The following is a 23,920-nucleotide window of genomic DNA, read 5'->3' on the forward strand; positions in this document are numbered from 1 at the left end:
ACCGCGTGAATTTCCTGAAAACTCGGGGTAATTGGTGAAAAAATCGTATTTTATATACTTATATTATTAATGATTTTATTTTTGCAACTGTAGTAGTGACATATTGTTTGACATTATTGGGAGGATAGTTACAGATATGAAATGAGTATGACGTGGGCGTTTGCCCCCTTTATAGGTGGTGGAGCGGGGGATGGGGTACAATAATTTATGCGAATGTAGGTGTGTATGGACCATCCTCCGCACTTGCCCTGCCCAATTATGATCTCTAGGACGGAGGGAGTTGTTGAATAGGATAGAAAATAATTTCTTAAGGAAAAATTGTGGAAAAAGACAAGTTGGCGGTCACTTACAAGTTACAATGAAATAAAAGTGAAATAGTTACTAAAATTTACTTAAAAGATGAGAAAAAAGGTAACATGAAAAGATTGTGTAACACAGTACAAGCGAGTCAATAAAAGCGAATTTGTACAATTGTATATTGACTTGTTAAATCAAGTGATTAAAATTGAAATATGGTTATTTGTAGGTTGTTGGTTTATGAATACATGAAAAATGGATCATTAGACAAATGGAGCTCTGTTCCAAATTACATTCGAAACAAGGTACTCGATTGCTCTACACGCTATAATGTCGCCTTGGGCCCGACTTAAGGCCCAAGGGATAGCATACTTCCATGGGCAATGTAGGAATCATATCATCCATTACGATTTGAAGCCTAAAAACATTTTGGATGAAATTTTTTGTCTTGAAATTTAGATCTTAGATTAGCTAAATTGATGGGAAGAGTGCACTCTCACATTAGAGTATGATTTTCAATGAACAACCTAAATTATTATACTATGTAAATCAGATATAACGTTTGCTACATAATTCACAATATTATAATATTTTACCGTCGGAGAGTGCTCAAAATATATATCAAAATGATGTCCATATTAAAATATAGTTATACAACTTACGAAAATATATTCATTTAGATGAATAATAATATTTTTTTTTCTAAATACATATAAAAGTAACTATAAAAATAACGTATTATATGTGATAATAACAATTATGTCTTGCATCATCATACCTTCAAAAATCGAGTTATATAAAGATTAAAAAATTACACATATCTATAATTCTTGTATTAGAGAAAAGTCAAAGTTTAATTTTAACTAAAAACCTAAAAATATTATACAATAAAGTTTGGACAATTTTTGCTACATAATTCGAAAAATCAGAACTTTACATCATCGGAAATTGTTTACAACTATAAAAGTAAAAAATTTAGATTAATGTTTTATTTTTAACATATGCATTGGATCATATATGAACAATATGAATCTAATAAAATAAGAGAAGCTACATTATAATGGTAACAATAGAAGTTTTAGAATTATTAAGAGAAAATGGAGTCGTTCAAACTCCACCAAAATTATCTAAAAATCAAAATATAAACTTTTTTTGGGTCCTCTTTCGAGAACCCGTGGTAAGATTAATTTCCTCTGGGGTGCCCTCGCACAGGCCACTCACTCAGAGGCCCAACAAGACCCAGGGGTCGTTGGTATCAAAAACATAATTGGGTATGTAACTTTTACTACATATACACAATTTTATTATAATTAATGAGCTTGATATTTACATCAAACAATAATAATTACTCTCTCTGTTTCAAATTACAAGGTATGCACGATTTTTGAGGTCGAATTTTGACCTTTAGTTACTCTCAATTTACGTGGATAAAAAATTTAAAAAATTAATGTTCTTATATGACGAATCCAACGATATAATTTTATTTATCATATTATGAGAGATATTGTAGTCAAAATAAATATTCGTAAAGCATGAATGCCTTATATTTTGAAACGGATGGAGTAATTAACAATATAATTATATTACAATAATTAATACAATCATGTTAAGATATCTCTCAATAAGTATCTAATTTATCATCGTAAAGCCATACAAAAAATAACATGGTTGCTAAATGCAACCTTACTTTACTCACACAGCCCAGTAATATACTTAAAATACCCCTCATACTTCCATTCACAATCTACCAATTTTTGCCTACTTTCTCCCTCTACTATTTCTCTTGCTTTTTTCTAGGGTTGTACCAATTTAATTTCTAAGAATTCCTCCATTTTCGAGTGATTTCTCCATAACAATACAACAAATTCAGTGATTTCTCTTATTCTTTTCTCCATTTTCGTAGTTTCAGAAAATCGAATTGCGAGTTACAATTTGAAAGAAAACTGCGAAAATTATTGAAGGTTCGAATTTACTGTTTCGTGCAATTTGCATGAAACAGAATATACTGTTTCGTGCAATCTGCATGAAACAAAATAGACGATTTCGTGCAGATTGAACGAAACAGTCTATTCTATTTCATGCAGATTACACGAAATAAGGCAAATCGATGCATAATAATCGCCCGACAACGCATAACGACGAAAAAAATGAACAACATACCTCAGATTGAAATTTGCTTGAGTCAATTATCGTCCATTGAGTATCAGATTAAAATTTGTGAATTAGGTCTTCTATGAAGTTTTGTCCTCTAATGGTTAAAAAGTAGGAGGAGAGAATATTTTTAGAGAGAGATTTTTTTTAGAAAGAATATGATTATAAGAGTTTTTTTGGATTGTGTTAGTAAAATAAGGCTGCGTTTAGTAACCCAAAAATAACAGTGCACCACACGGACTTTTAAATCTATTTAAGAATATTTTAACATTCAAAAAAGTTTGTCGAATCGCGTGAAAAAAAAAAGTTTAATCAATTTGACTATATTTTCTTCCATTTAAAAACCAAGAAATGAATCCATTATTACATTATGAGATATCCACTTCAGCACACCAAGATCACAATATGCCCAAAATTTTTCCAAAAACCAGCCATTATAATAAAACTTAAAAAACCTTCCAAATCCACCTCCACGTGTACTAGAGAGACAACTAATCACCTTCCAATTCTACGCGCATTACAGCCTACATCTCACATATAACAGCTAAACTACGCTATTTCACGCTTATTATAAACCTAACACAATCAAGACCGCTAACCTACGCTGTCATTGTACGCAATATAGTAGCCGTTAACATACACTTTCTGGGCAGTACAATCGTCGTTCTAGCGACAAACTACAACTCTATATACACACTACACTGTCACAGCACACATACCAAAACAAGCAAATTTCTCTGAAATTTTTTCCATTTCTGCACACTATCTATTGTTCTAGGTGTTCCTCAAAATTCGATCTTTTTATTTTTTTGGGTTTGATTTTAGTTGAAGATTAGTGAAAAAATGATTGAGAAAAAAAGAAAATTTCATAGTGACAATGAAGATAAAATTTATCGTTTTCAAGTTTTGCTGCCAAATGGGATTAGTGTTAAAATGGTTAAAAGAAACCCAAAAGATAGTAGTATTTCTTTGGATGTTTTTGTGGAGATTGTTAAGGAGAAATGCTATGAAATTTTGAGGCAAACAGAGGATTTTAAAAATAGGAGGAAGATTTTCTGGAATTCTAAGGAGTTGTACTTGGAAGATAGTAAAGGGTTTAAAATAAGGAGTTTATTATGTTATGATAAGTTCAAGCCTAACAAAACTCACTACTTGAGACTTTTTGTGAGTTTTCTACAACTTTTTTTTAGTTGGGTTTGTTGAACTGTTAGAAGGGTTTTTGAATGATTTTAGCGGTTTTTTTTTTAGAAAATTTGAGTAGGTTTTTATTTATGTTTTGTTTTCCTGTTTTTTTGGTTTGATGAACTTTTACAGTTTACTTGGGTGGTGGTTTACTGTTTTTGTGATGTTAATGCTATAGGAATGCTGCATTTTTTTTGGGTTTTTTTGTTAGTGATGTAATGGGTCATTAGGGTATTTTGCTATCATGCTCAAATTTCTGATTTTTTTTTGTTGTTTTCACTTAGTGGGTTTTTGTATGTGCTTCTAGGTTTTATATGTTAATGTTATAGGAATGGTGCATTTTTTTGTTTTTGTGTTTGTGTTTGTTAATGGTGTAATTGTCATTAAGGTATTTCACTCTTATGCTCAAATTTCATCTTTTTGGTTGTTTAGTTTGTGGGTTTTTGTATGTGCTTCTTGTTTGTCTAATATGATGTGATTACATTGTTTTATTTGTTACTGCTGGCTTAATAAGCAAGATCACTTATTTGATTGGGTGATGTTTCTTTGCTATAGGATGGTGGTGCTAACACTGTTGATACCTTTGAGGTTAGTGGACTGCGTGCATTGAATTTTTGTTTTTCTGGGACTTTCAGGGTGATTAACTGCCTTTTCTCATTGTGTTGTTTTTGTGGGCTTCACAGAATATGTGGGACTTGACACCAGATACAGATTTGTTGACAGAGCTTCCGGAAGACTATACATTTGAGACAGCCCTAGCAGACTTAATTGTAAGTGTTTGGGATTTGCATTATGAAAAATAGATTCAATTTTCTAGTTCAATTTGTTATTTGTTTCTACTTGCATGAATCTCTTTTTTTCCCAGGATAATTCTTTGCAGGCAGTGTGGTCTAATGGCGACGGCGAAAGGAAACTGATAAGGTAATAATTTTGCTCATCACCATCTTACTATTGTTCTAGTAACATGATATCTTTTTATACATTTAATACTGATTCTTGCTTTAAGTTGTTCTCGATGAAGGACATTTCAGTCCGGTGTTTAAACATCTGCAGTTATGGTCAATGCTTTATTTTAGCTTTTGCTGTTTATTTATTACCTGTATTGGCTTTCGTTTCACGGGAAGAGTTCAACCCTGCCCTGTTTTTATTGACTGAATGAGGCACTGGTTACTTCATGAATGCCTCCTATAGAAATTTGCAGTATCATAGTCAGGTATCCTTGTGCTTTCTTGACCTGCCTTGTTATCTCTTAGTTTTTTTTGCTAGCTGAAGGAGCATATAGCCATATAGGCAGCAATATTTGTAATAAAATATGTTAATCTTCATCATCTTGGTATTAGGACTTGAGACCTTTCCTTTTAGAGGAAGATGAATGAATGGCAAATTTTCATATTGAAACTGTCACCGTTAATCTATACGTACATCACTTGTCTTCTTTTAGCATAGACCCGGGAGTGTTGCTCCTCTGTCCTCAGCTCAGATATTCAGATAGATTCTCGAGGCAGTGAATGTGAATCTATTTCTCAAAAGGAGATACTTAAGAAATTATGTTTTATGTCTATATGTGTCACTGGGATTTCAAAATGCTGATCTTTCGCGTAATGTCTGAATTGGTGATCTTGGTTATTCTCTTTTCTTCTCAGTCCTCTGTATTTTGTACATTGAGCTTAAATGTGTACTACTTGTTCATCATATGCAAGTTTATGAATCAGTTTGCAATATATCTATCTTCAAGCCTCCCCCGCCAGGTGGTATATGGCTATACCCTTATTAGTTATTTAATTATTTCTAAGGGTTCACTGGGATTATTTTTTCTTTGGAGATATAGTATCATTCTCCATGTTATTGATGGTTACATAACATTATTAACATATCTATAATTAGTTATGATTTCTCATTAAGTCTCCCTCTGCTGCTGTATACTCACTTGTTAACCTTTCTGCAATATAGGGTTCAGCTACTAGTTAGAATCAGTAACTGCATGATGGAATTCTCTTAATTAACTTATTTGGTTAACCGGGATAGAGTTCTTTTTGCAGTGTTGAGGTTTACGAGGATAAAATTTCTGTATTTGATACTGGCCCTGGAATGGATGGAAGTGATGAGAATTCGATTGTGAAGTGGTATATTCAGTTTCTCCTTTCGAAAACCATGGTCTTTAATGGCTTTAGTTTGTGGTTATAATTATTAAATTTCCACTCTTTTTGCTCTATTTTATCCCACATGTTTCATCTCTCTTATACTAGTTTCTTGGTTTGTTTTAATCTTCTTAATTTATCAGGGGAAAAATGGGTGCTTCAGTTCACAGAACTTCCAAAAAGCTTGCGATTGGCGGAAAACCTCCATATCTTACAGTTATGACAAAAGTTCATCCAACCTAGTAGCAATTATATGTAGAGACTCACATATTCTGCAATAGAGAAACTTATCTTTAAATTAATCATGTATAGATTGTTGTCGTCCCTTTTTTGATCAGACTCCTCTTAGAAAAAGAATCTATTTGAGTTCACTTCCAGGGAGCTTTATTTATGAAGCAAGCAAAACTACTCTTGGAAATAGTTCATGAAATATGTACATGGATTTTTTGAGGAAGGCGGATTTTTTGAATCAAGGGTTAACATTGAGCATTTAGTCTAGGTTGTTATCTTTAAAATTGAGCATTGCATAGCTGGAACACTTGTTTCATTGGAAATATTATAGCTTTTACTATGGAGACTACTTTATTGAAAAATGCATTCCTTTTCTTTTTTTTGCAGCCTTTCTTTGGGATGTTTGGATATGGTGGAACTATTGCTTCTATGCATTTAGGGAGGTAAGATAATGGAGTCTCCTTAATGTTGAGTGTGGAATCTTATTTTTTGGCATTTTTCTAAATCATGTGTCCTGTGCTAGGCATGCTGTAGTGTCTGCAAAGACTAAACAATCCAAAAAAGTTTACTGGCTTCGTTTAGAGAGGGATGCTCTACTAAGGCAGTCTGGCTCTGATCTTAACTGGAAGGTAATGTAAGTTTTCTTTGAGAATTTTTTTTAAAGTCTATAAACTACTCCTCTTTCTTTAGACAACACTTTGTTTGCAGGCTCTAGAAGTTATCTTCAGAGTTATTTACAGAAATAGTTATATTCATTTTCAGGCCTCGGGTGGACTTCGAGATCCGTCAGACAGAGAAATTGAATTATCCCCTCATGGAAGTTTTACAAAGGTGCAGTTTGTTTATGTTTATCACCTTAGTATTTTTCAGGTCCTTAGGGTTTTCTTGCTTCTTTTTAGGATCATCCTTAAATCACTCTTTTGCTTGCATTTTGTACTCAGATTGTGTATTTTCAGCCTAAGTAGCTTCTATTTGTTTTCTTAGGGCATGCTTGGACTAAGAGAATAGAGTTAAGGGGTAAATAATTGCAAAATAGAGAAAGAAGATGGGTGAAGGTGGTGGTGGTTGAGAGAGGAGTAGGGGTGGGGGAAATATTACCATAAAGTGCATAAATCCAAGGTGTTAAGGTAATGTATGACCCAAAATGAGGGTAATTCTCCCATGCCTCTTCTATCAACCACCACCTTATCCTGTCACCTTGTCTTTATTTTATGACCCCTTTATTTCAAGTGTGTTATAGTGATATGTTATTGTGTAACATCTTCTGGTGTCACTTGAACTATCCTACTTACTTTTTTGTTATATTGTTATGAATCATGGTTTTCCAGCCCTTTGTTAATGTTGCTTCTACATGTCTAGAGATTTCTAATAATCTTGTTATGCATTGACTACTGTGATATAGTGTAGTAGATGCTTGTTTATTTTCGAAAGGCACGACGACTTTTACTGCTACACTATCTCAGACTGCTACCTTGTTTCATGACAAGAATTTATAAATTTGGTGCTTTGATGCTTACTTTCTGCTGAACTGTTGTTCTGTGTTCTGACCCTGAATTTCTTGTCCAATGCACTGCAGATTGTTATGAAACCCAAGTTAGAACTCCCTGATATATTTCAACTCCAGTGCAAGCTTAAGGATATATATTTCCCTTATATTCAGGTATGCTTTTATATCATATTGTACTAATTTGCTACTTTTTCATTATCGATGAAGCTTAGAGAAATAATGTGCTCAAAAATCTTTTTCTTTTATGTTTTATCATGTATGAGCTTTTTATTCCTACAAGAACAATCCAGGTTTTCTCTGCTAATTTTTAAATTTCTAGAAGTTTTTCTTTGTCTGTGGTTGGTCTCTTCTGAGGGGTTTGTTGAAGTTGATGTTGTAGTCCTTGACTGGGTTCAGGAAGTGCTGTCCAGTAGTTAAGTTTCTTGAAACATTTTCTTTGTCTCTTGACTCCTGATGCTCTTTTTGAATAATTATTGAGTATGATAACTGTGGAAGGAGCTTCGATCCTTTCATGTTGGTTTTTAGCGTTATGTGATAGTTCTTTTAGATTATAAGCTGTTATTTCTCTAGAAATTTTAGCGTCAATCTGAATAGCAACTTGACTAATATCGCTAAATAAGTAGTAAAGCATAACTGTCATTCCCAGTTTAGCGATATTTACTTGCTGATATTGCTATGGTGTACAAGATTATAGTCTGTCCCTTAGCTGTCCAGGATTGTTTTTATTTTTATTTTTAACTTGTCTATTCTGAATTTAAGATGATCTGAGTGGTGTATCCAAGGAGAGAATAGAAGTTATCGGGCTTTCGGCACAACAAAGATCTGCTTTGTTAGCGTTACTGATGTGATAATTGTTACAAACACACCTCTTCTGACTGTTTCTTGACTTCCAAAAATGTTATGGGTTTACTCCTAGGCTCCTAGCGTCTTAAATCCTTTGAGATATTAGAATAAGATAATATATGCTGGATTAATATCGTGGAACTTTTTTTGTTGCAGTGTGATGAGATATCCAAGACAGGGAGGACTACAATATTGGTGGATTTTGAGGTTCTTTCCCAAATGTTCTTCATTTCGTTGATGTTCAATGAGCAGAAAAACATACTTTCTAGTAGAAGTCAACAGAGACTTGTTTATGAAGCTCATAATCAGTTCTATTAGGAGCTCTAGCTTTATTATATTATCAAATTTAGATGTCATTAGTTGATAATGAGTACTGATGAGTGGAAATTGTGATCTCTTACCAAGTAACTGTCTATCTGCTGAGATTAGAAGCCAAAGTCCTTGGTGGCTGCTATCACGTCACTTTATAAGAGTAGAATGGCATCTGGCTATAAGTTGTTTCATGGTGGTCATAACAAGCTCATATTTTGGTTATCTAAAGGGTTTCCCAGGTGCTTACTGGTGTTAGTTTACTGATCTTTGGTTTTTGTAGATAAATGGCATCAATTTAGCTGAAGTTGAAGGTGGTGAAGTCGCAGTGACAAATCTGCATTCTTCTAATGGCCCTGACTTTGTCCTGAATCTTCACTTTTCTTTTGAAGAGGATAAGGCTGCGTCTAAATCACCAAGTAAGACCAGTATCCTATTATAATCTGTATTCAAAAATCTACTCTAGAACGTGTGCCTCTGACAATCAAGATATCTCGCTCTGCCCTTCGGTTGGTTAGCGTCTAGCTCATCGTAGACTTTCTCCCGGTTTTCTTGACTAGCTGTGTAGGTCTTTTACCTATTTTATGATGTTGACTAACTTCTTCTGACTCTGTTTTCACGTGTAAAAGCAATTCGAGAAGGGAATGCACGCCTGAAGTGCGTTTACTTTCCCAATCTTGAGGTATAGAATTTTGTATAGATTTTGTCTTTTCTATGGATTTCGAGTCTGTTGATGCTCGCATAATCTTTGCAGGGCAAGGAGAGTATTGACAAAATTTTGGAAAAACTTAATTCGGATGGCTGTAGAATTCAAGAAGACTATGAATCTTTTAGTCGTATTTCCATCAGGCGGTTGGGCCGTCTTCTTCCTGAAGCTCGCTGGGTTAGTTAGTCATGTGCTTTAGTGTGTATGCTTCAAAAGTTAATTGGTTGCTTAGTAGTTCCTTGTTTATGGCCATTGATCGAGGAGATATTTTAGTTATCTGTCAACTTTGGCTCAATGTAATTACTTGATACAGCATGTGAGAATAACCTGAACTTATCTAATATGTGCTACAGGATCTGCTACCTTTCATGAAACCCAGACAGAAGAAGGGGAGCAAAGTTGAAACTTTGAAGAGGTGTTGTCCAAGAGTTAAGTGCTTCATTGGTAAGATTGCTTGCTTTACCAAAAATCTTATTCTAAATGTTAATTTCTCTTCAATATGTTTTAAATTTCCATTTTGGGTTTGAACAAAGTAATGTTCATCTCTCTTTACTTTAATTAATCTACCCAACTTAACAAATACTTTTTATCTCTGTTCCAACCTTAGATGTGAAGATTACTGAGGGACAGACGGAGTATGTGGTAGTGCACTCCTTTTTCCCCTTTTTCAGTTTTTATATGGACTTCTTGTTTTTGCAGATACTGATGCTGGTTTCAATCCAATACCATCCAAGGTATTGAACTGCTATTACCGCACTTGATTGTTTTTTGTTTTTCTCACTGTCCTGTACTCCTGTTGTCTTTCAAGTGAATGTCTTTGAATTAATGTTGTCTTCCTAATTTTGTTCACTTCCTGTTATGTGGAAGGTCTACTCTGTTGTAAGGTTGCTGAAATAATATGATAGGAAACTGAATAAATTAATATTGGATAGCCTTTAGATTCCAGTGATCTTTTTTGGGAGACACGACTGCGTTGGAAATTAGATGTCCGCTCCTTTACACTCCTGGTTTTGCTTGGGTCAATTACAAAACTTTTTGTAGAATGAGTTGTGTTTTTGTTTCTTTTTTTAAAAGTTGAAAATCAAGAGTGATACGACTTTGAGGACATAATTATGAAATTAATGAAACAAGAAACCTTCTTTGTCAAACTGCCTTTAGTAAGTAGTCCAGAGTTTTTGTATCTATGCCCAATGTTTTCTTGCCATATGTTCGAGCTGTACACTGTTTTCATGTTTCTTGGATTGTAATGGAAGCATACCCAACCACTACCCCAGGTATTTGTGCTACCTGGCTACCTGCCACTTCAACCAACTAAACTAATAGTCAGATAGGTATACTTGTCTCTAATAATGAAAAGAAGTTAAGATACTGGTGGCTTTAAGTTTGTGTCTGACGTTTACAACATCATAATTCAGAACATAGCAAAAGTTGGAAATAATACATTTTCCTGGACACAAATGAGAGATTGCTGATATGGTGTGTTTTCTGGGGGGAGAAAAATCATTCTGTAATTTGCAGCCCTCCCAAAAAGAACGCTGTATTTCCTGCTCTCCTGGAAATAAAAAAGTGGAAAACCAAAAAAAAAATGTAATATTAGTGTCAAGTCATACGGATACTTTAGCTTATTGCTTCCCCTTGTCCTTGTGTTTCTATGGTGCTTCTTTGTACTAGCAGCGGTAATTGTTGTAAAGCCTGATCTTTTAGATGGTGTTTTTTTTAGACTGATCTAGCCCCTCATGATCGGTTTACCAAAGCATTGAAGGATCTGGGAGGTCACACTCCTCAGAAAGAGAAAGGTGACTTGGTGAACTGTCTCATTATAGTTTCTGTTAGATTGTTAAAATGTTCTAAGGTCTTAATAAGCATCTTGACTGATTATTTCTTGCTGTAGTAAAAGTCCGAATATGTAGAGGCGAAAAGCAATTGACACTTCAACAACTGGAGCAAGAGTATCAAAACTGGATTCTACAAATGCATAGTCAGTATGATAATGAATACGAAATCAACTGTGGTGATGAAAAACCTGATGTTCTTGTTGCTGAATCAATCAAAGAACTTGGCATAACTTGTGATGGTAAAGTATATAACACCGTCATCCTTTGAAATTGTCATCTGAATGTATCTTTCTGAACTTTCCTACACTTCTCTGAACTTGCAAGAACTAATAATTGAAATTTCCTGAACCATTCCGAACTTTTCGAAACTATTTTGAAGTACTTGAAGAGAAGGCTTTAAGCTGTTTGTTTTACTGTGCTAATCTGGCAAATAGTTAGTTTCATCATTCTAAAATAATTTTTTCTGTGATTTTGAGCAGTCATCTTGGTCGAATGAAACTGTTATTGTTCAGTTTTCCTACAAAAGCAATTTCTGCAAAATGTCAGATATTTGGCTAGTATATGATTATAGAAAGTAATAGTGAATGTTGATGTTAGCGAAAGGTAGATGGCTATAACTAATGTGTGTCTGGTCGGATTGTTGGATGTAAAACCTTATCCTGGAAAAGTGGTTTTTCCATTTTCTTTTGTTTGGTTTGTGAAGGTTAGTAAACAGTTTTATCAATTGGTGGAAATATATATTTTTTTCCAAAGGAAGGGAAAACACATCTTCTTCCCTATTCTTTACCCTCTCAAAGGAAGCTGCAATTGTATTTCTCTTGAAACATATCTTTTATTAGCGAAGTCATTTTCCATTGCAAATACTTTTTGGGTAATGTAAAGAAGCCTTAGTGGTAATGACAATTAATTTTCTTAGGGAAGTCTTCTATTAATGTCCATGGTAGTGTTGTTCTATTTCTACTGAATATGTTTTCCTTTGTAGATTTTCGTTGACTACGTGGTACCCATTAGGTAATTGTAATGAACTTATTTGAAAAAAAATTCATACTTCAGGTGGAGAAGAATCATCACGGGACTTCCGTTGCAAATTTACATTATAGTCAATGCCATTACTATCATTTGTTGTTGCCTACCAAATAAGCCCTTATAATCGATGAAGAAGTTTACTATAATCGATGAAGAAGTTTACTATGGAACATAGAGCATATCGTTTCCCCCCTCCCCCTTCTGCTGCTGGCTTGCATAGATGAATGATTTAAGAGTCCACTTGTCACCAACAGCAAGAAACTCAATTGTTGCTGTATCTCTTGTTTTATTGTTTTAAGACCTATTTTTTACTATTTATGTAGTTGTTAGGGTTCTTAAAGCTATAAGTTGGAAGGGCAGATCTTGGAATAGGGGACAGAAAGTTAAGATTCTCAAAGGTGCTTGTTCTGGCTGTCATAAGAACAACCTATTTGCAACGCTCGAATATTTTTTACTTGAAGGCCTTGAAGAGGATACAGGAGGTAAGTGACATTTAGGCACTATTTCATCGTTTCATCATGTAATACGGTCTCTAATATGTTATGCTTAGCGAAAGATTGCCCTCTGTGTAATGGATTGCTCTTGCTCTGTCATTTGCTGTTGCTAATTGCAAACTGCTTCATAAAACAGGAGAGGCGCGGATCATTTGCAGGTATATATTGACACCTCATCTTTGTGTTAGTCTTCTGCTAAAGTTCCACTGTCTTTATGTCTCCTTATATTTTGGTTTGTGAAGGCCACTAGGGGTTGAGGAGGAAGATGGTAGTGTGCTTAAAGTTGATGCTACTAACAGAAGCTTGGAACTCCGCGGCTCTATATCTCTGCCTATTGTTGTGATGGATCCAGGAAAGGTTGGGATACTTTTCCTCGTATAAAAACTTGTCTTCTTTGTGATTAGTGAGTGCATCAGAGAATATTAGCATACATAAGGATGTAAAAGATTCCTGAAGAGCACTTTTAGCTATTGATGAAGTTCTGTCCCCTGCAGTGTATTCCTGTTAGCGACAACGACTGGAATTGCCAAGTTGACAAGCTAAATCTGAAACTTCCTTCGTCAATCGATGTGCTGGGACCAAAGCAATGCGAAGCCTTAGAAATTGATGGGGTTAGTATATAGGCATCTAAACATTTTTGATTGTAGAGAAAGATATTATTGAGAACAAGAATCGTATTAGTTTATTGAGAAGATCTCCAAGATACATTAGTTTAATGTTCAATAACAAGGAGAACATGTGGATATTATCTAGAAATTGGACCTAGGTATCCAAACTTAAACTGAAAAATGTTTGCTATTTGATCCCTTATTGCAAGTTGCAACACCATTCTCTACAATTTCTGGTGTTCTGTTTGTTTCTCCTGAATCTGTCAATTCTGTATTACTTTTAAATCACTTCGTGTTTTCTGTTGATATTGTATCACACTGCAGGGATTACTTACAGATGCTTCAGTTTCTGCTGGAACAGTACCTCCTAAAGAAGTTGTTGCCGTACTGCGGCCTTCCAATTTCACTCGAAGTAGTGCCTCTAATGATCTAGACCAAAAATACATTGTAAGGGACAATTACGAGATGTGCCTGGATATTAAATTTAAGACTGAAGCTGCAAAGTGCCCCAAGGTGGACCATATTTTTTCAGGAACTGTTACAAATACATCACGTAACGGACGTCAGGGTTTGTATATATTTTTGGTGGGCTCAATCCCAAGCTTGTTTCAAAAAGCTGGGGTTTATTCATTCTCCTTCTCTCTGGTAAGATCAAGACCCTTCTCTTGTTATCCTGCATTCTGGATTTTGGAAGATTACAAATAGGATTTGCCTCTCGACAGAAAAAATCTGCAACTGCAAGTTCTGAATTGATTGTGAGGGTGAAAGCATCATCTAATATCAAACGCTGGGAACTCTCCAAGGATGATTTAAAACTACCTTTGCGTGTGAGGTATGCTACTACTCGTGGATATCTTTATATTTCCAGTTCTTTTCACCGTGAATGATGAATTGTTTTGCCACCTATATTGCATGTTCTGCTAATGTGGGTCTTGCTTAACTGACTAAGGGAAGAAGATTAGAGACTGAGCTGCTTTTAATCTTTTAAGATGTATTAAGCTACACGGATCATGCTATCTAAAGATCTTCAGGTTGACTTCTGGGTCAAATTCTCACTAGCCTATCTTCGATACACATGAGTGCACAAGATATGAATTTTAGTCCTTTTTTCTCCTTTTTATTAGGGTGGGTTGGGAGAAGTGAGGAGGGTTTTGTACATAGGACTTTGTATTGTCCACACCCTTGCTCCCCTTCTTTCAGCAATCTCAACATCTTGATACATCTCTTTCATGATTCTTATATATCCACTGTCTGTATGAGCTCTCTTTAGAAGAAGATATGATATGCTTTATTGTGTATGCATGGCTTTGGATTTTTACATTTGATAAATAATACTCCTATCATCCAAGAAACTTTCGACTTTTTAGCATGTCCTCCAAATTTTAGCAAGAATCTCAGTTGGACCACATCTGCGTCAGCTTGCTCTTTAGGTGGCTTAGATGTAGCTGGAAAATCTTTTTTGTTTATTCGACGTAATCTTATAGTTAAGATTTTTGACGTAATCTTATAAACTGGTTTTATTCGTGTGATGTAGGTTAAGTAAGATAATAAGTTGCATATGGTGGTGCATCTTTGGTGCATTTATATTGCTTTTCTCCTGCATTTTTGTAAGATAGTATGTTGCTTTTCTCCTGCATTTTTGTACGTAATCAGACTGCTTAGATCTGAAAGGATGATTGTTATCTATACACTAACTTGAGAGTAATATCTTTTCTTCTTAGTTTTTCATTGTTCGGGTGCTATGTAATAATTCTTTTCTTTCTTCTTTCTCTGAAACGGGAGAAAGAGAAGAGTTTGCAAAAGATCTGGAGTTTAAGGAAATAAAGGCTTTTATTCTCATCCTATTCTGATGCACATATGCCTAAAGCCTTTAATGCACTAAGCCATACAAATATTCTTTTTCTATGAGTGGATGTATCGTTCTTGATGTTTTTACTTTCATTGCTGAAGCTGCTTCTTCCTATTAGGCTGTTTGAACCAAGAGTGAATTTTTTGGATTTATCTACAACCACAGTAGCAGCTAATGCAGCCATATCTTCCCTACAGTGCAGGTTCTTGTTTCCCACCATTGACAGTTGCCTGTTATGATGACTATGACAACATGATTTCTTTCAAGAGTATACCAGAGATAGAAATCCAGTTGACGTCTAATGGTACTGTGCTTTCTCATTTAAAGAACTCGAAGGTGGATTTGTCATCAGATATGTATCATATGATTGTTTCGGTATGAACTGTATTTCTGCTTATTGCAAAATCGAGTTGGTGTTTCAGGCTTTGTTTATTTCTAAGATATATTATATTATTATATATATATATATATATAATATATATATATATATATATATATATATATAATATATATTATATTATATATATATTATATATATATATATATAATTTTTGCAAATTTTTGCAGAATGTGCGGATTACAACTAATAAGTTAGACAATATCCGCCCAAGTTATGAAGCCATGTTGGTGTTATCTCAGCCTCATAAGCAACCCTTTCTCAGCATACCTTGTCAAGGTATTCTGGCATATTACTGCCAACTCAATGTTCTGGGTCTTAATCATATTGGCCTAAACATAGTTACCATGTTTACCATATTTGGGCTTGATGTTACTTTTCTGCTTTCTTTTGTCCAGTGTTTCCTGGACCTCTACGATTTGTCAACATTCTTTCATCAGAATCAAGCAAAAGTTTACTTCCGAAGCAGGTCGTTGAGGATTTGAAAGTGGAGGTATTTGTGTTTTTGGGAAGTTGTTCTGCGTATTTTGATTTTTTTAGATTAACATCGTAAGTATTCTACTTTCATACTTTAAGTGTACAGATGTAATGACTCAGTTGTGACATTGTAACTGAAACGTTTTCTAGTCATTGCACTTTGTGGCTTGTCAATTCCATGGTAGACCTAGAAATTTTATCAAGTTGATATCTTATGTAAATAATGGGAGTGTTTCTACAAAATTGGGCTGTGTGAATGAGCGCTCTTTTAATATTTGCTGTCAAATGTAAAACATGTACCCAAACAAAAATTAAAATTCTGAGTAGCTTACCATTTGCCCACAACAATTGCTAAGTAGTAGGCTCGATTTTTTCCAGTAAATTCAATCTAGGGGAGCGCATTGGAACCCTCCTTTTCTAATGTGGCCATCACAGTCTAGTAGAAATGAATTTATGTGATTCTTTCAGATCGTGAATTAAAATTAATCATGAAATTTTCATATACCTTCTTTCTTGAACATAAAACATTTATTTGGATGAAATGTTTTGATGGAGTTTATAGAAACAACTGAACAAATGATACTCATCTGCAGACATTTTTTTGTTAGGATTTATGACATGTCTATTATGCAAATAATGTTCTTTTAACTCCTTTTGCACACTTTTGATTCATCACTACTTAAGTCAATTTTTCGAGACCTTATTGCCACAATATATCTGGGTTGGTTTATTTTGTTGAAATATTTGTTTTCAGGTGTTAGATAGACATAGTAATCATGTGCAACAAGGCATAGAAGTAGAGCTGCAAGTTCATGGTTTTTCTTTCTTGGATCAAATTGGTCTGAAGCGCAAGGTAGTGTGGTCTTTTATACAACTTAAACATGTTTATGATAACGTTGATCTCATGTGCTTTGTTGTACTTTATTTTTATATACGCAGTGTCATCCGACTATAATAATTTCACATACATCGTGAGATGGGTGTGTTCTTTGCCTTCGCTTTTCTTTTACAAGAGTGTTCTTTTTTAACTAAAACCAAAATACCACCAGATATAAACCCATCATAGCACTTGCTATAATTAAAGAAAACATTCTTGTAAAATTAAAGAACATTCTTTCTTGTAAGTACATATGTTGGGTTCTTTGTAGCAAAGATATCGGGTTCATGCTTGCTATTATTTTAGCAAGTACTATGTTGCAGTATCTACTAGCAAGCGTGTTCTTTGCCTTCTCTATTGTAGATGCTACAGACTATTATGTAGCTAGTACTATGTTGGGTTTATATTTGGGCTCCACGATCTTGTGACATACTTCCTCCATTCTTTTTCTATTGCAACAATTAACTTTTTATACTATTCACCCACCACCTTTTCACTATTTATTGTGATTTTTATGTAAGGGAAAATATAGTCATGTGGAATCTTATTATATTAGTCTCGATATATACTTTCTAAATATCAAATTTTATAATTTTGAAGTAATTAAAGATATCAGTAGTTAAAGTTGTGCATTGGCAAGCTTGATAAGTGAATTGTTGCAATGGACAAAGAACGGAGGAAGTAGTTTTTTAGCATGGTGAATATAAAAGAAGAAGGACTAGCAAAGGATTATGGGGTTACAGTTTACATCATAGGTGAGCAGAATATTAACTTCAAAGACAAACTCATAGTGTGCCTTTTTGAACAACAATACCTTTATCTCAAATTCGCACAATTAAATTTGTACTTTGGCTCACTATCTGATAATAAATGAATGTTGTATTCAGATTTGAGTTTATTTATGTAATTTAATTGTTCAAAAGTTTGGCATGTGCCCTGCTTAGAACAGGACTGATTGCAGTTATGCATCACTTTCTCTCTTCTTAATTTCTCATTTGGCTACAGGTTGATGATCATGGTTTCATTGATCTTAGCGGTCTTTTGAAAGTCACAGAAGGTTTTGGTAAATTAGGTAAAGTCTCATTCTGGCTTTTCCGTAGGTAGTTGGTGACTTGATATCTATAAGACCGTAAGATCTTATTATACACGACCTTTAGGTCTAATTAGATTTCTCAGAGCTCTTATAACTTAATAGTAATCTGGTTGATGAGTTATAGAAATGAGAACTATTTTCCCATAGCATCGGCAAATGGAGTAAGCCTAAGTTGTAATTTGTTGCTGGAATTTTTGCCTAATAAGAGACTAGATTGGCTGTGTATGTATGGAAGAGACTTCTTGAGCATGTACCTTCAGAAAATTGCTACTCTTGGCTAGCAGCTGTTGTTTGAGATTGGCCATATATTTGTGCATTATAGTTTGGGAGTCTGTAATGTTGCTTAAACTTTGGAGTTCTGTCTGCATCCATTTCATATCTGCACTGCTGATGTCGTTTGCTAATTTTATGTTTGTTTTTTTACAGTGTCTCTTACTGTTATATGCAACAAAAATGTTGTAGCTAATAAAAAATTTCAAGTCGAAAAGCGGGAGCTGAAGATGGTGACAGTGGTTAGTTTGCTCTGTCTCTATATAACTTCAAGTTTCTTCTTTTTTCCCCAGTTCTAGAGCTTACAGAAAATTTCCTGGTCTAAGGTACCTAAGCTTTGTCATTTGGGGTCGAAGTTGAAGAATTTAGCCTTTGAAGTTGTTAATTCTAAGGGTGATGTTGATCACACTATACATGACTCATACAAGCATGGCAGATCAGATACTTTAAGATTAAAAACAGACTTTCCAGGCTTTGATGATTCTTTAAGATATGCTTTTAAGCTGGGGAGATGTGTCATTCCGTCAATTACTCTTCCTTTAACAGAAGGAACTTTCTGCATTGAGGCCAATCATTGTCAACACCTAGAGCTATGTGCCAAGTTTGAGGTTAGTCAAAACTGTATACTTGTCCACTATCCATTTGGGTGTTACATACATACAATCATTAACGTATTTGACTTCACTTTGCAGATTAGAGTATCAAGATCAACAAGTACGGAAAAAGATACCCTTTCTGATCTCCGGGCTTCAGATCAGCTGTATTTGAAGGATAGATCTGCTTCCGGATCAGTTTCCGATGCTATAAAGCCTGTGACAAACAGGAAGAGGTCTGCATTGCGAGATTCAGAGGTACGATGTTGGAACATACTAGATCTTCTGTTTCTTCTGTCTTCGAGTTAACTGATTAAACTGTTTACTGAAGATGTGTTATTGTTTGTATAGGTTACTGTTCCATATGTTGAGGAGTGTGATTTTGCATCTCCCCTCCAAACTCAAAATCTGGAGCATGGAGATCGTCTACCTCAGTCGTCATATGGAAAATCAACATCTGGGAAATTGTCCATTTTGATTGAGTCAAAAATGCAAAAGAAGCAGGTAGGGTGAGAACATAAATATCTTGGTTCTCTTTGAAGTTGTCCCCACACCCCTTTAAAGTTCGTAAAAGAAAATATATATGGATGATTCCTGTCTTGTCTAAAAATCTCAAACTACATTATCATGTATATATACCTTTTTTTGTTGCCCAGTTTGACTGTGTTATTGTTTGTATAGGTTACTGTTCCATATGTTGAGGAGGAGTGTGATTTTGCATCTCCCCTCCAAACTCAAAATCCGGAGCATGGAGATTGCCTACCTCAGTCGTCAGATGGGAAATCAACATCTGGGAAACTGTCCATTTTGATCGAGTCAAAAATGCAAAAGAAGCAGGTAGGGTGAGAACATAAATATATTGGGTTCTCTTTGAAGTTATCTCGACACCCCTTTAAAGTTCGTAAAAGAAAATGTATATGGATGATTCCTGTCTTGGCTAAATCTCAAACTACATCATCATGTATATATGCCTCTTTTTCTTGTGTACAGGCTAACATTACACAAACTCCAGACAAGCAGCCTGATCAAAAGTACGGGCTTAACAGTGACATTTTCAATTCTCCAGAAGGGATGATGCCTTTTGCTGATACTTGTACACCTGAGCGTGCAATACCTTCAGGAGGACCTGGCTTAGAGGACTTTGAGGTAGAATTAACTGCAATAGTTGTTGCAGTTTTAACCTTTGGTCTGTTGCTTTTTATTGGTTATTTCTTGTCAGAATTTTCTTCATGAGTTATATCATTGTAGCAAATTTTTAATCATGCTATTTATCTAACTTCAGAGCATTGAAGAAGAGATCTACCATTATGGTTCAGCTATTAAAGATCAAGAAGAGGCCTTACAATGGTGTCTTCTGCGTAAGGATGAAATTGAAGAGGATTTGACACAGCTACAAGGTTGTTTTTCTTCTACTTTCTGTCCTTGAAAATAAAAGAAATCATACGTTTCTCACAAACATAGCATCTACTTCTGATCATAGGCATCAATGCATCATGTATCCGCACACATATACTGCATTTCATGGAAGCCTGTTCAGAAGCAACTTGTTGATGGTTAAGAGAACTGCATAGAATTTCCTAAACACTTGAGCAGCTCAATTTGCTTTATTATATTCTCAATGAGGTGTAACAACTGTTTTTACCTTTATAATAGACTTGTTGTATGCGGTTGTGTTTTTTATTATTTTTCCTCATTCATTTTCAGCTTCAATGGAACTGCTGCCAGTATCTCAGCCAGATTGCTCGTCTCAGAAGGAGGTGGTGCTGGGAAAAATAGAAGAGAAGGTTGATTCAGCGGCTTCCATTTATGGCATTGTTACCAGGAATCCATTATTGAAGAATCGGCACCCTGATTTCATTGACGATGTGGTTGGCCTAGTTGCCCTTCTTGCGACAGTTTCCACACCCGCGCTTAGTTGGTAATTTTTAATTTTTGGGTGGACATGCCTGAAAAGGAAGTAGCTAATCTCTTATGAATTTTTGCCCTTGTGTATTCATTTTCAGTTCATTGGCCGAGTACTTGGGGGAAGATCAAATGCTAGCCATTGTTTGTCAATCTAGTGTTGCACTAACAAGCCCTGAGAAGTACGAATACATTCTAATGTCCTTAGCAGGCGAATTGGGAAAATGCATAAAAAATCGTCAACTAATTATATGTCTTGAAGATTTAAAGTAAGTCATATTATTGATTTTAAGATACAAACTCTCTAGAATTCCATGCAAAGCAACTTATATATCATGGTTTACAGAGCATATGGGGGTGACATTCTGGAGACTGATCCTCAAAGAAGGCTGGCCTTACCAAATCCCATCTTACCTGAGGGAACAACTCCACATGGTTTCTTAGGTTATGCTGTTAATATGATCGACATTGATGTGGACCATCTCCAAACTAGGACATATGCGGGTCATGGCCTTCGTGAAACCCTTTTTTATCGACTCTTTGGAGAACTTCAAGTGTATGATACGAAAGAACACATGAAACATGCTCGTGGATGCATAACAACAGATGGTGCAATATCTCTGGATGGACTAATCATGAGAGGAAGAGGAATTGTTTCTCTAGGATCATCTGAGTATGACACACACACTTCATTTCACAATAAACTTGCTCTATATAAATTGAGGTGTCTTAAATTTAAGTTAGTTGTTTTCTGTTTTTGCAGGAAAGTGAGCGTGCATTTTCCTAGCGTCTCTCAAGATAGTCAATTGGTTGTCTCTTCGGGGGAGGTCATGAACGAGATAGAGAAAAGGAAATCGGAGTTATGCATAGTGGAGAAAGCAATCATTTGCGAAAGTGAAAAAAGGTGTTCATACTTAAAGCTCTTTTCTGAGAAGAAGGCTGGGTATCTGGAGTTACTTGAGAACAAAGAAAGAGAACATAAGGTTTTGTTATCACAACAATTATCCAAGAAAAGTCCTATTGCTTCCTTCAAAAGTTCTTTACATTAGATGTAGAGACATATTAAGGTTAGTTTCTGATGTTAAAGTTGTATGTAGTAGTGTGTACATAGTTTCAGAACATATAGCATAGAAAAAAGGATCTGTTTCTTGAGATTTTAGCTTTTCTGAAACAACAGTTGGAAGGAAACAGAATGAAGATCTTTGGCAACTGTTATTTCTTGAGCATTTTTTTTTTTTGAGGGGAATTATTTCTTGAGCATTGTTTGGTGGAATTTATTTGTATGTATATAATAGTCACATACAAAGGTTCATGTTTCCTAGAATTGACATAGATTATGGTTAGATTTGATAATAAACAATCCTGATTTATTGTGATTGACAAGTGAGTGATAAATGATAAATTTTTATTTATAACATGGTGAAAAAAATCATATTTCATATACTTATATTATTAATAATTTTATTTTGCAACTATAATAGTGACAGATTGTTTGGCATTATTGAGTGGATAATTACGGGTATGAAATGAGTATGACGCGGGCGCGAGTATCTATGCGGGTGGTGGGGGTGAGGATGAGTTTAAATACGTACCGGTTGGAGCGGGGATGAGTCTGGAACTTCCCCTGCTAAGGGTGGTGGAAGATTAATGGAAAATGAGTGAGAAAAAAAGAAAATTTCAGAGTGATAATGGAGATAAAATTTATCGTTTTCAAGTTTTGCAGCCAAATGGCATTAGTGTTAAAAGAAACCCAAATTTTAAGGAGATTTTAAAGGAGAAATGCTATGAAATTTTGAGGATTTTAAATGTAGGAGGAAGATTTTCTAGAATTCTGAATAGTTGTATTTGAAAGATAGTAAGGGGTTTAAAATAAGGAGTTTATTATGTTATGATAATTGATAATTTCAAGCCTAACAAAACTCATTACTTGAGACTTTCTGTGAGTTCTTCTACATTTTTTTTGAGTTGGGTTTGTTGAACTTTTAAAAGGGATTTTGAATGATTTAGGGTTTTGTATGATTTTAGTGGTTTTTTTTTTCGAAAATTTGAGTAGGTTTTTATTTATGTTTTGTTTTCCTGTTTTTTGGGTTGATGAACTTTTATGGTTTACTATTTTTTGTGATGTTTTTTGACGGATTGTTTTTTGTGATGTTAACGCTATAGGAATGCTGCATTTTTTTTTGGTAAGAATAGAAGTTTTAGAATTATTAGGAGAATATGGAGTTCGAACTCCACCAAAATTATCTAAAAATCAAAACATAAATTTTTTTGGGGTCCTCTTTCGAGAACCCGTGGTAAGATGAATTTCTTTTGGGGTGCCTTCGCACAGGCCACTCACCCAGAGGCCCAACAAGACCCAGGGGTCGTTGGTATCAAAAACACAATTGGGTATGTAACTTTTACTACATATACACAATTTTATTATAATTAATGAGCTTGATATTTACATCAAACAATAATAATTACTCCCTCTGTTTCAAATTATAAGGTATGCACTATTCTTGAGGTCGAACTTTGACCTTTAGTTACTCTCAATTTACGTGGATAAAAAATTTAAAAGATTAATGTTCTTATAGTACTTTTCATGACGAATCCAACGATATAATTTTTATTTATCATATTATGAGAGATATTTGTAGTCAAAACAAATATTCGTAAAGCGTGAATGCCTTATATTTTGAAACGGATGGAGTAATTAACAATATAATTATATTACCATAATTAATACAATCATGATAAGATATCTCTCAATAAGTATCTAATTTATCATCGTAAAGCCATACAAAAAATAACATGGTTGCTAAATGCAACCTTACTTTACTCACGCAGCTCAGTAATATACGTAAAATACCCCTCGTACTTTCAATCCCAATCTACCAATTTTGCCTACTTTCTCTCTCCAGGCTTTTTTCTAGGGTTAACCAATTTAATTTCTAAGAATTCCTCCATTTTCGAGTGATTTCTCCATAACAATACAACAAATTCAGTGATTTCTCTTCCTCCTTCCTCCATTTTCATAGTTTCAGAACAACGAATTGCGAGTTACAATTTGGAAGAAAACTGCGAAAATTATTGAAGGTTCGAATTTACTGTTTCGTGCAATTTGCATGAAACAGAATAGATTGTTTCGTGCAA

The 23,920-nt window shown here is 34.6% G+C and overlaps 1 protein-coding gene across 7 annotated transcripts; it reads left to right on the top strand.

Annotated features, from left to right (window-relative positions):
* Positions 1–3,245: 3,245 nt before the first annotated feature.
* On the top strand, positions 3,246–22,161 carry LOC104888575 (structural maintenance of chromosomes flexible hinge domain-containing protein GMI1). Of its 7 annotated transcripts, XM_057393509.1 has the most exons (40): positions 3,246–3,612; positions 4,186–4,218; positions 4,314–4,400; positions 4,496–4,551; positions 5,670–5,753; positions 5,912–5,984; positions 6,387–6,442; positions 6,523–6,628; positions 6,762–6,830; positions 7,576–7,659; positions 8,506–8,556; positions 8,942–9,077; positions 9,288–9,340; positions 9,413–9,541; positions 9,718–9,808; positions 10,064–10,098; positions 11,085–11,160; positions 11,256–11,438; positions 12,549–12,707; positions 12,856–12,877; positions 12,962–13,076; positions 13,214–13,330; positions 13,652–13,972; positions 14,050–14,159; positions 15,374–15,551; positions 15,744–15,852; positions 15,972–16,066; positions 16,805–16,903; positions 17,933–17,999; positions 18,447–18,532; positions 18,617–18,898; positions 18,983–19,141; positions 19,235–19,387; positions 19,565–19,720; positions 19,874–20,029; positions 20,166–20,280; positions 20,588–20,801; positions 20,887–21,054; positions 21,132–21,458; positions 21,549–22,161. In XM_057393509.1, the coding sequence occupies exons 1-40, from the start codon at positions 3,292–3,294 to the stop codon at positions 21,832–21,834; spliced, it is 5,217 nt and encodes a 1,738-aa protein (XP_057249492.1). In that variant the 5' UTR covers positions 3,246–3,291; the 3' UTR covers positions 21,835–22,161. The 7 variants fall into 7 exon arrangements, with proteins under 7 accessions (XP_057249492.1, XP_057249495.1, XP_057249494.1 ...); XM_057393511.1 differs by lacking the exons at positions 3,246–3,612; positions 4,186–4,218; positions 4,314–4,400; positions 4,496–4,551 and adding an exon at positions 5,229–5,252; XM_057393512.1 differs by lacking the exons at positions 3,246–3,612; positions 4,186–4,218; positions 4,314–4,400; positions 5,912–5,984.
* Positions 22,162–23,920: the final 1,759 nt, after the last annotated feature.

Source organism: Beta vulgaris, chromosome 3 (genome assembly GCF_026745355.1).
Source record: "Beta vulgaris subsp. vulgaris cultivar EL10 chromosome 3, EL10.2, whole genome shotgun sequence".
Taxonomy (NCBI): Eukaryota; Viridiplantae; Streptophyta; class Magnoliopsida; order Caryophyllales; family Amaranthaceae; genus Beta; species Beta vulgaris.

Coding starts and splice junctions, on each gene's coding strand:
- LOC104888575 (XM_057393509.1), top strand. CDS start 3,292: ATGATTGAGAAAAAAAGAAAATTTCATAGTGACAATGAAGATAAAATT. Junction 11,439..12,548: donor ACTTGGCATAACTTGTGATG/GTAAAGTATATA, acceptor CTATTTATGTAG/TTGTTAGGGTTCTTAAAGCT. Junction 21,055..21,131: donor ATATGTCTTGAAGATTTAAA/GTAAGTCATATT, acceptor CATGGTTTACAG/AGCATATGGGGGTGACATTC.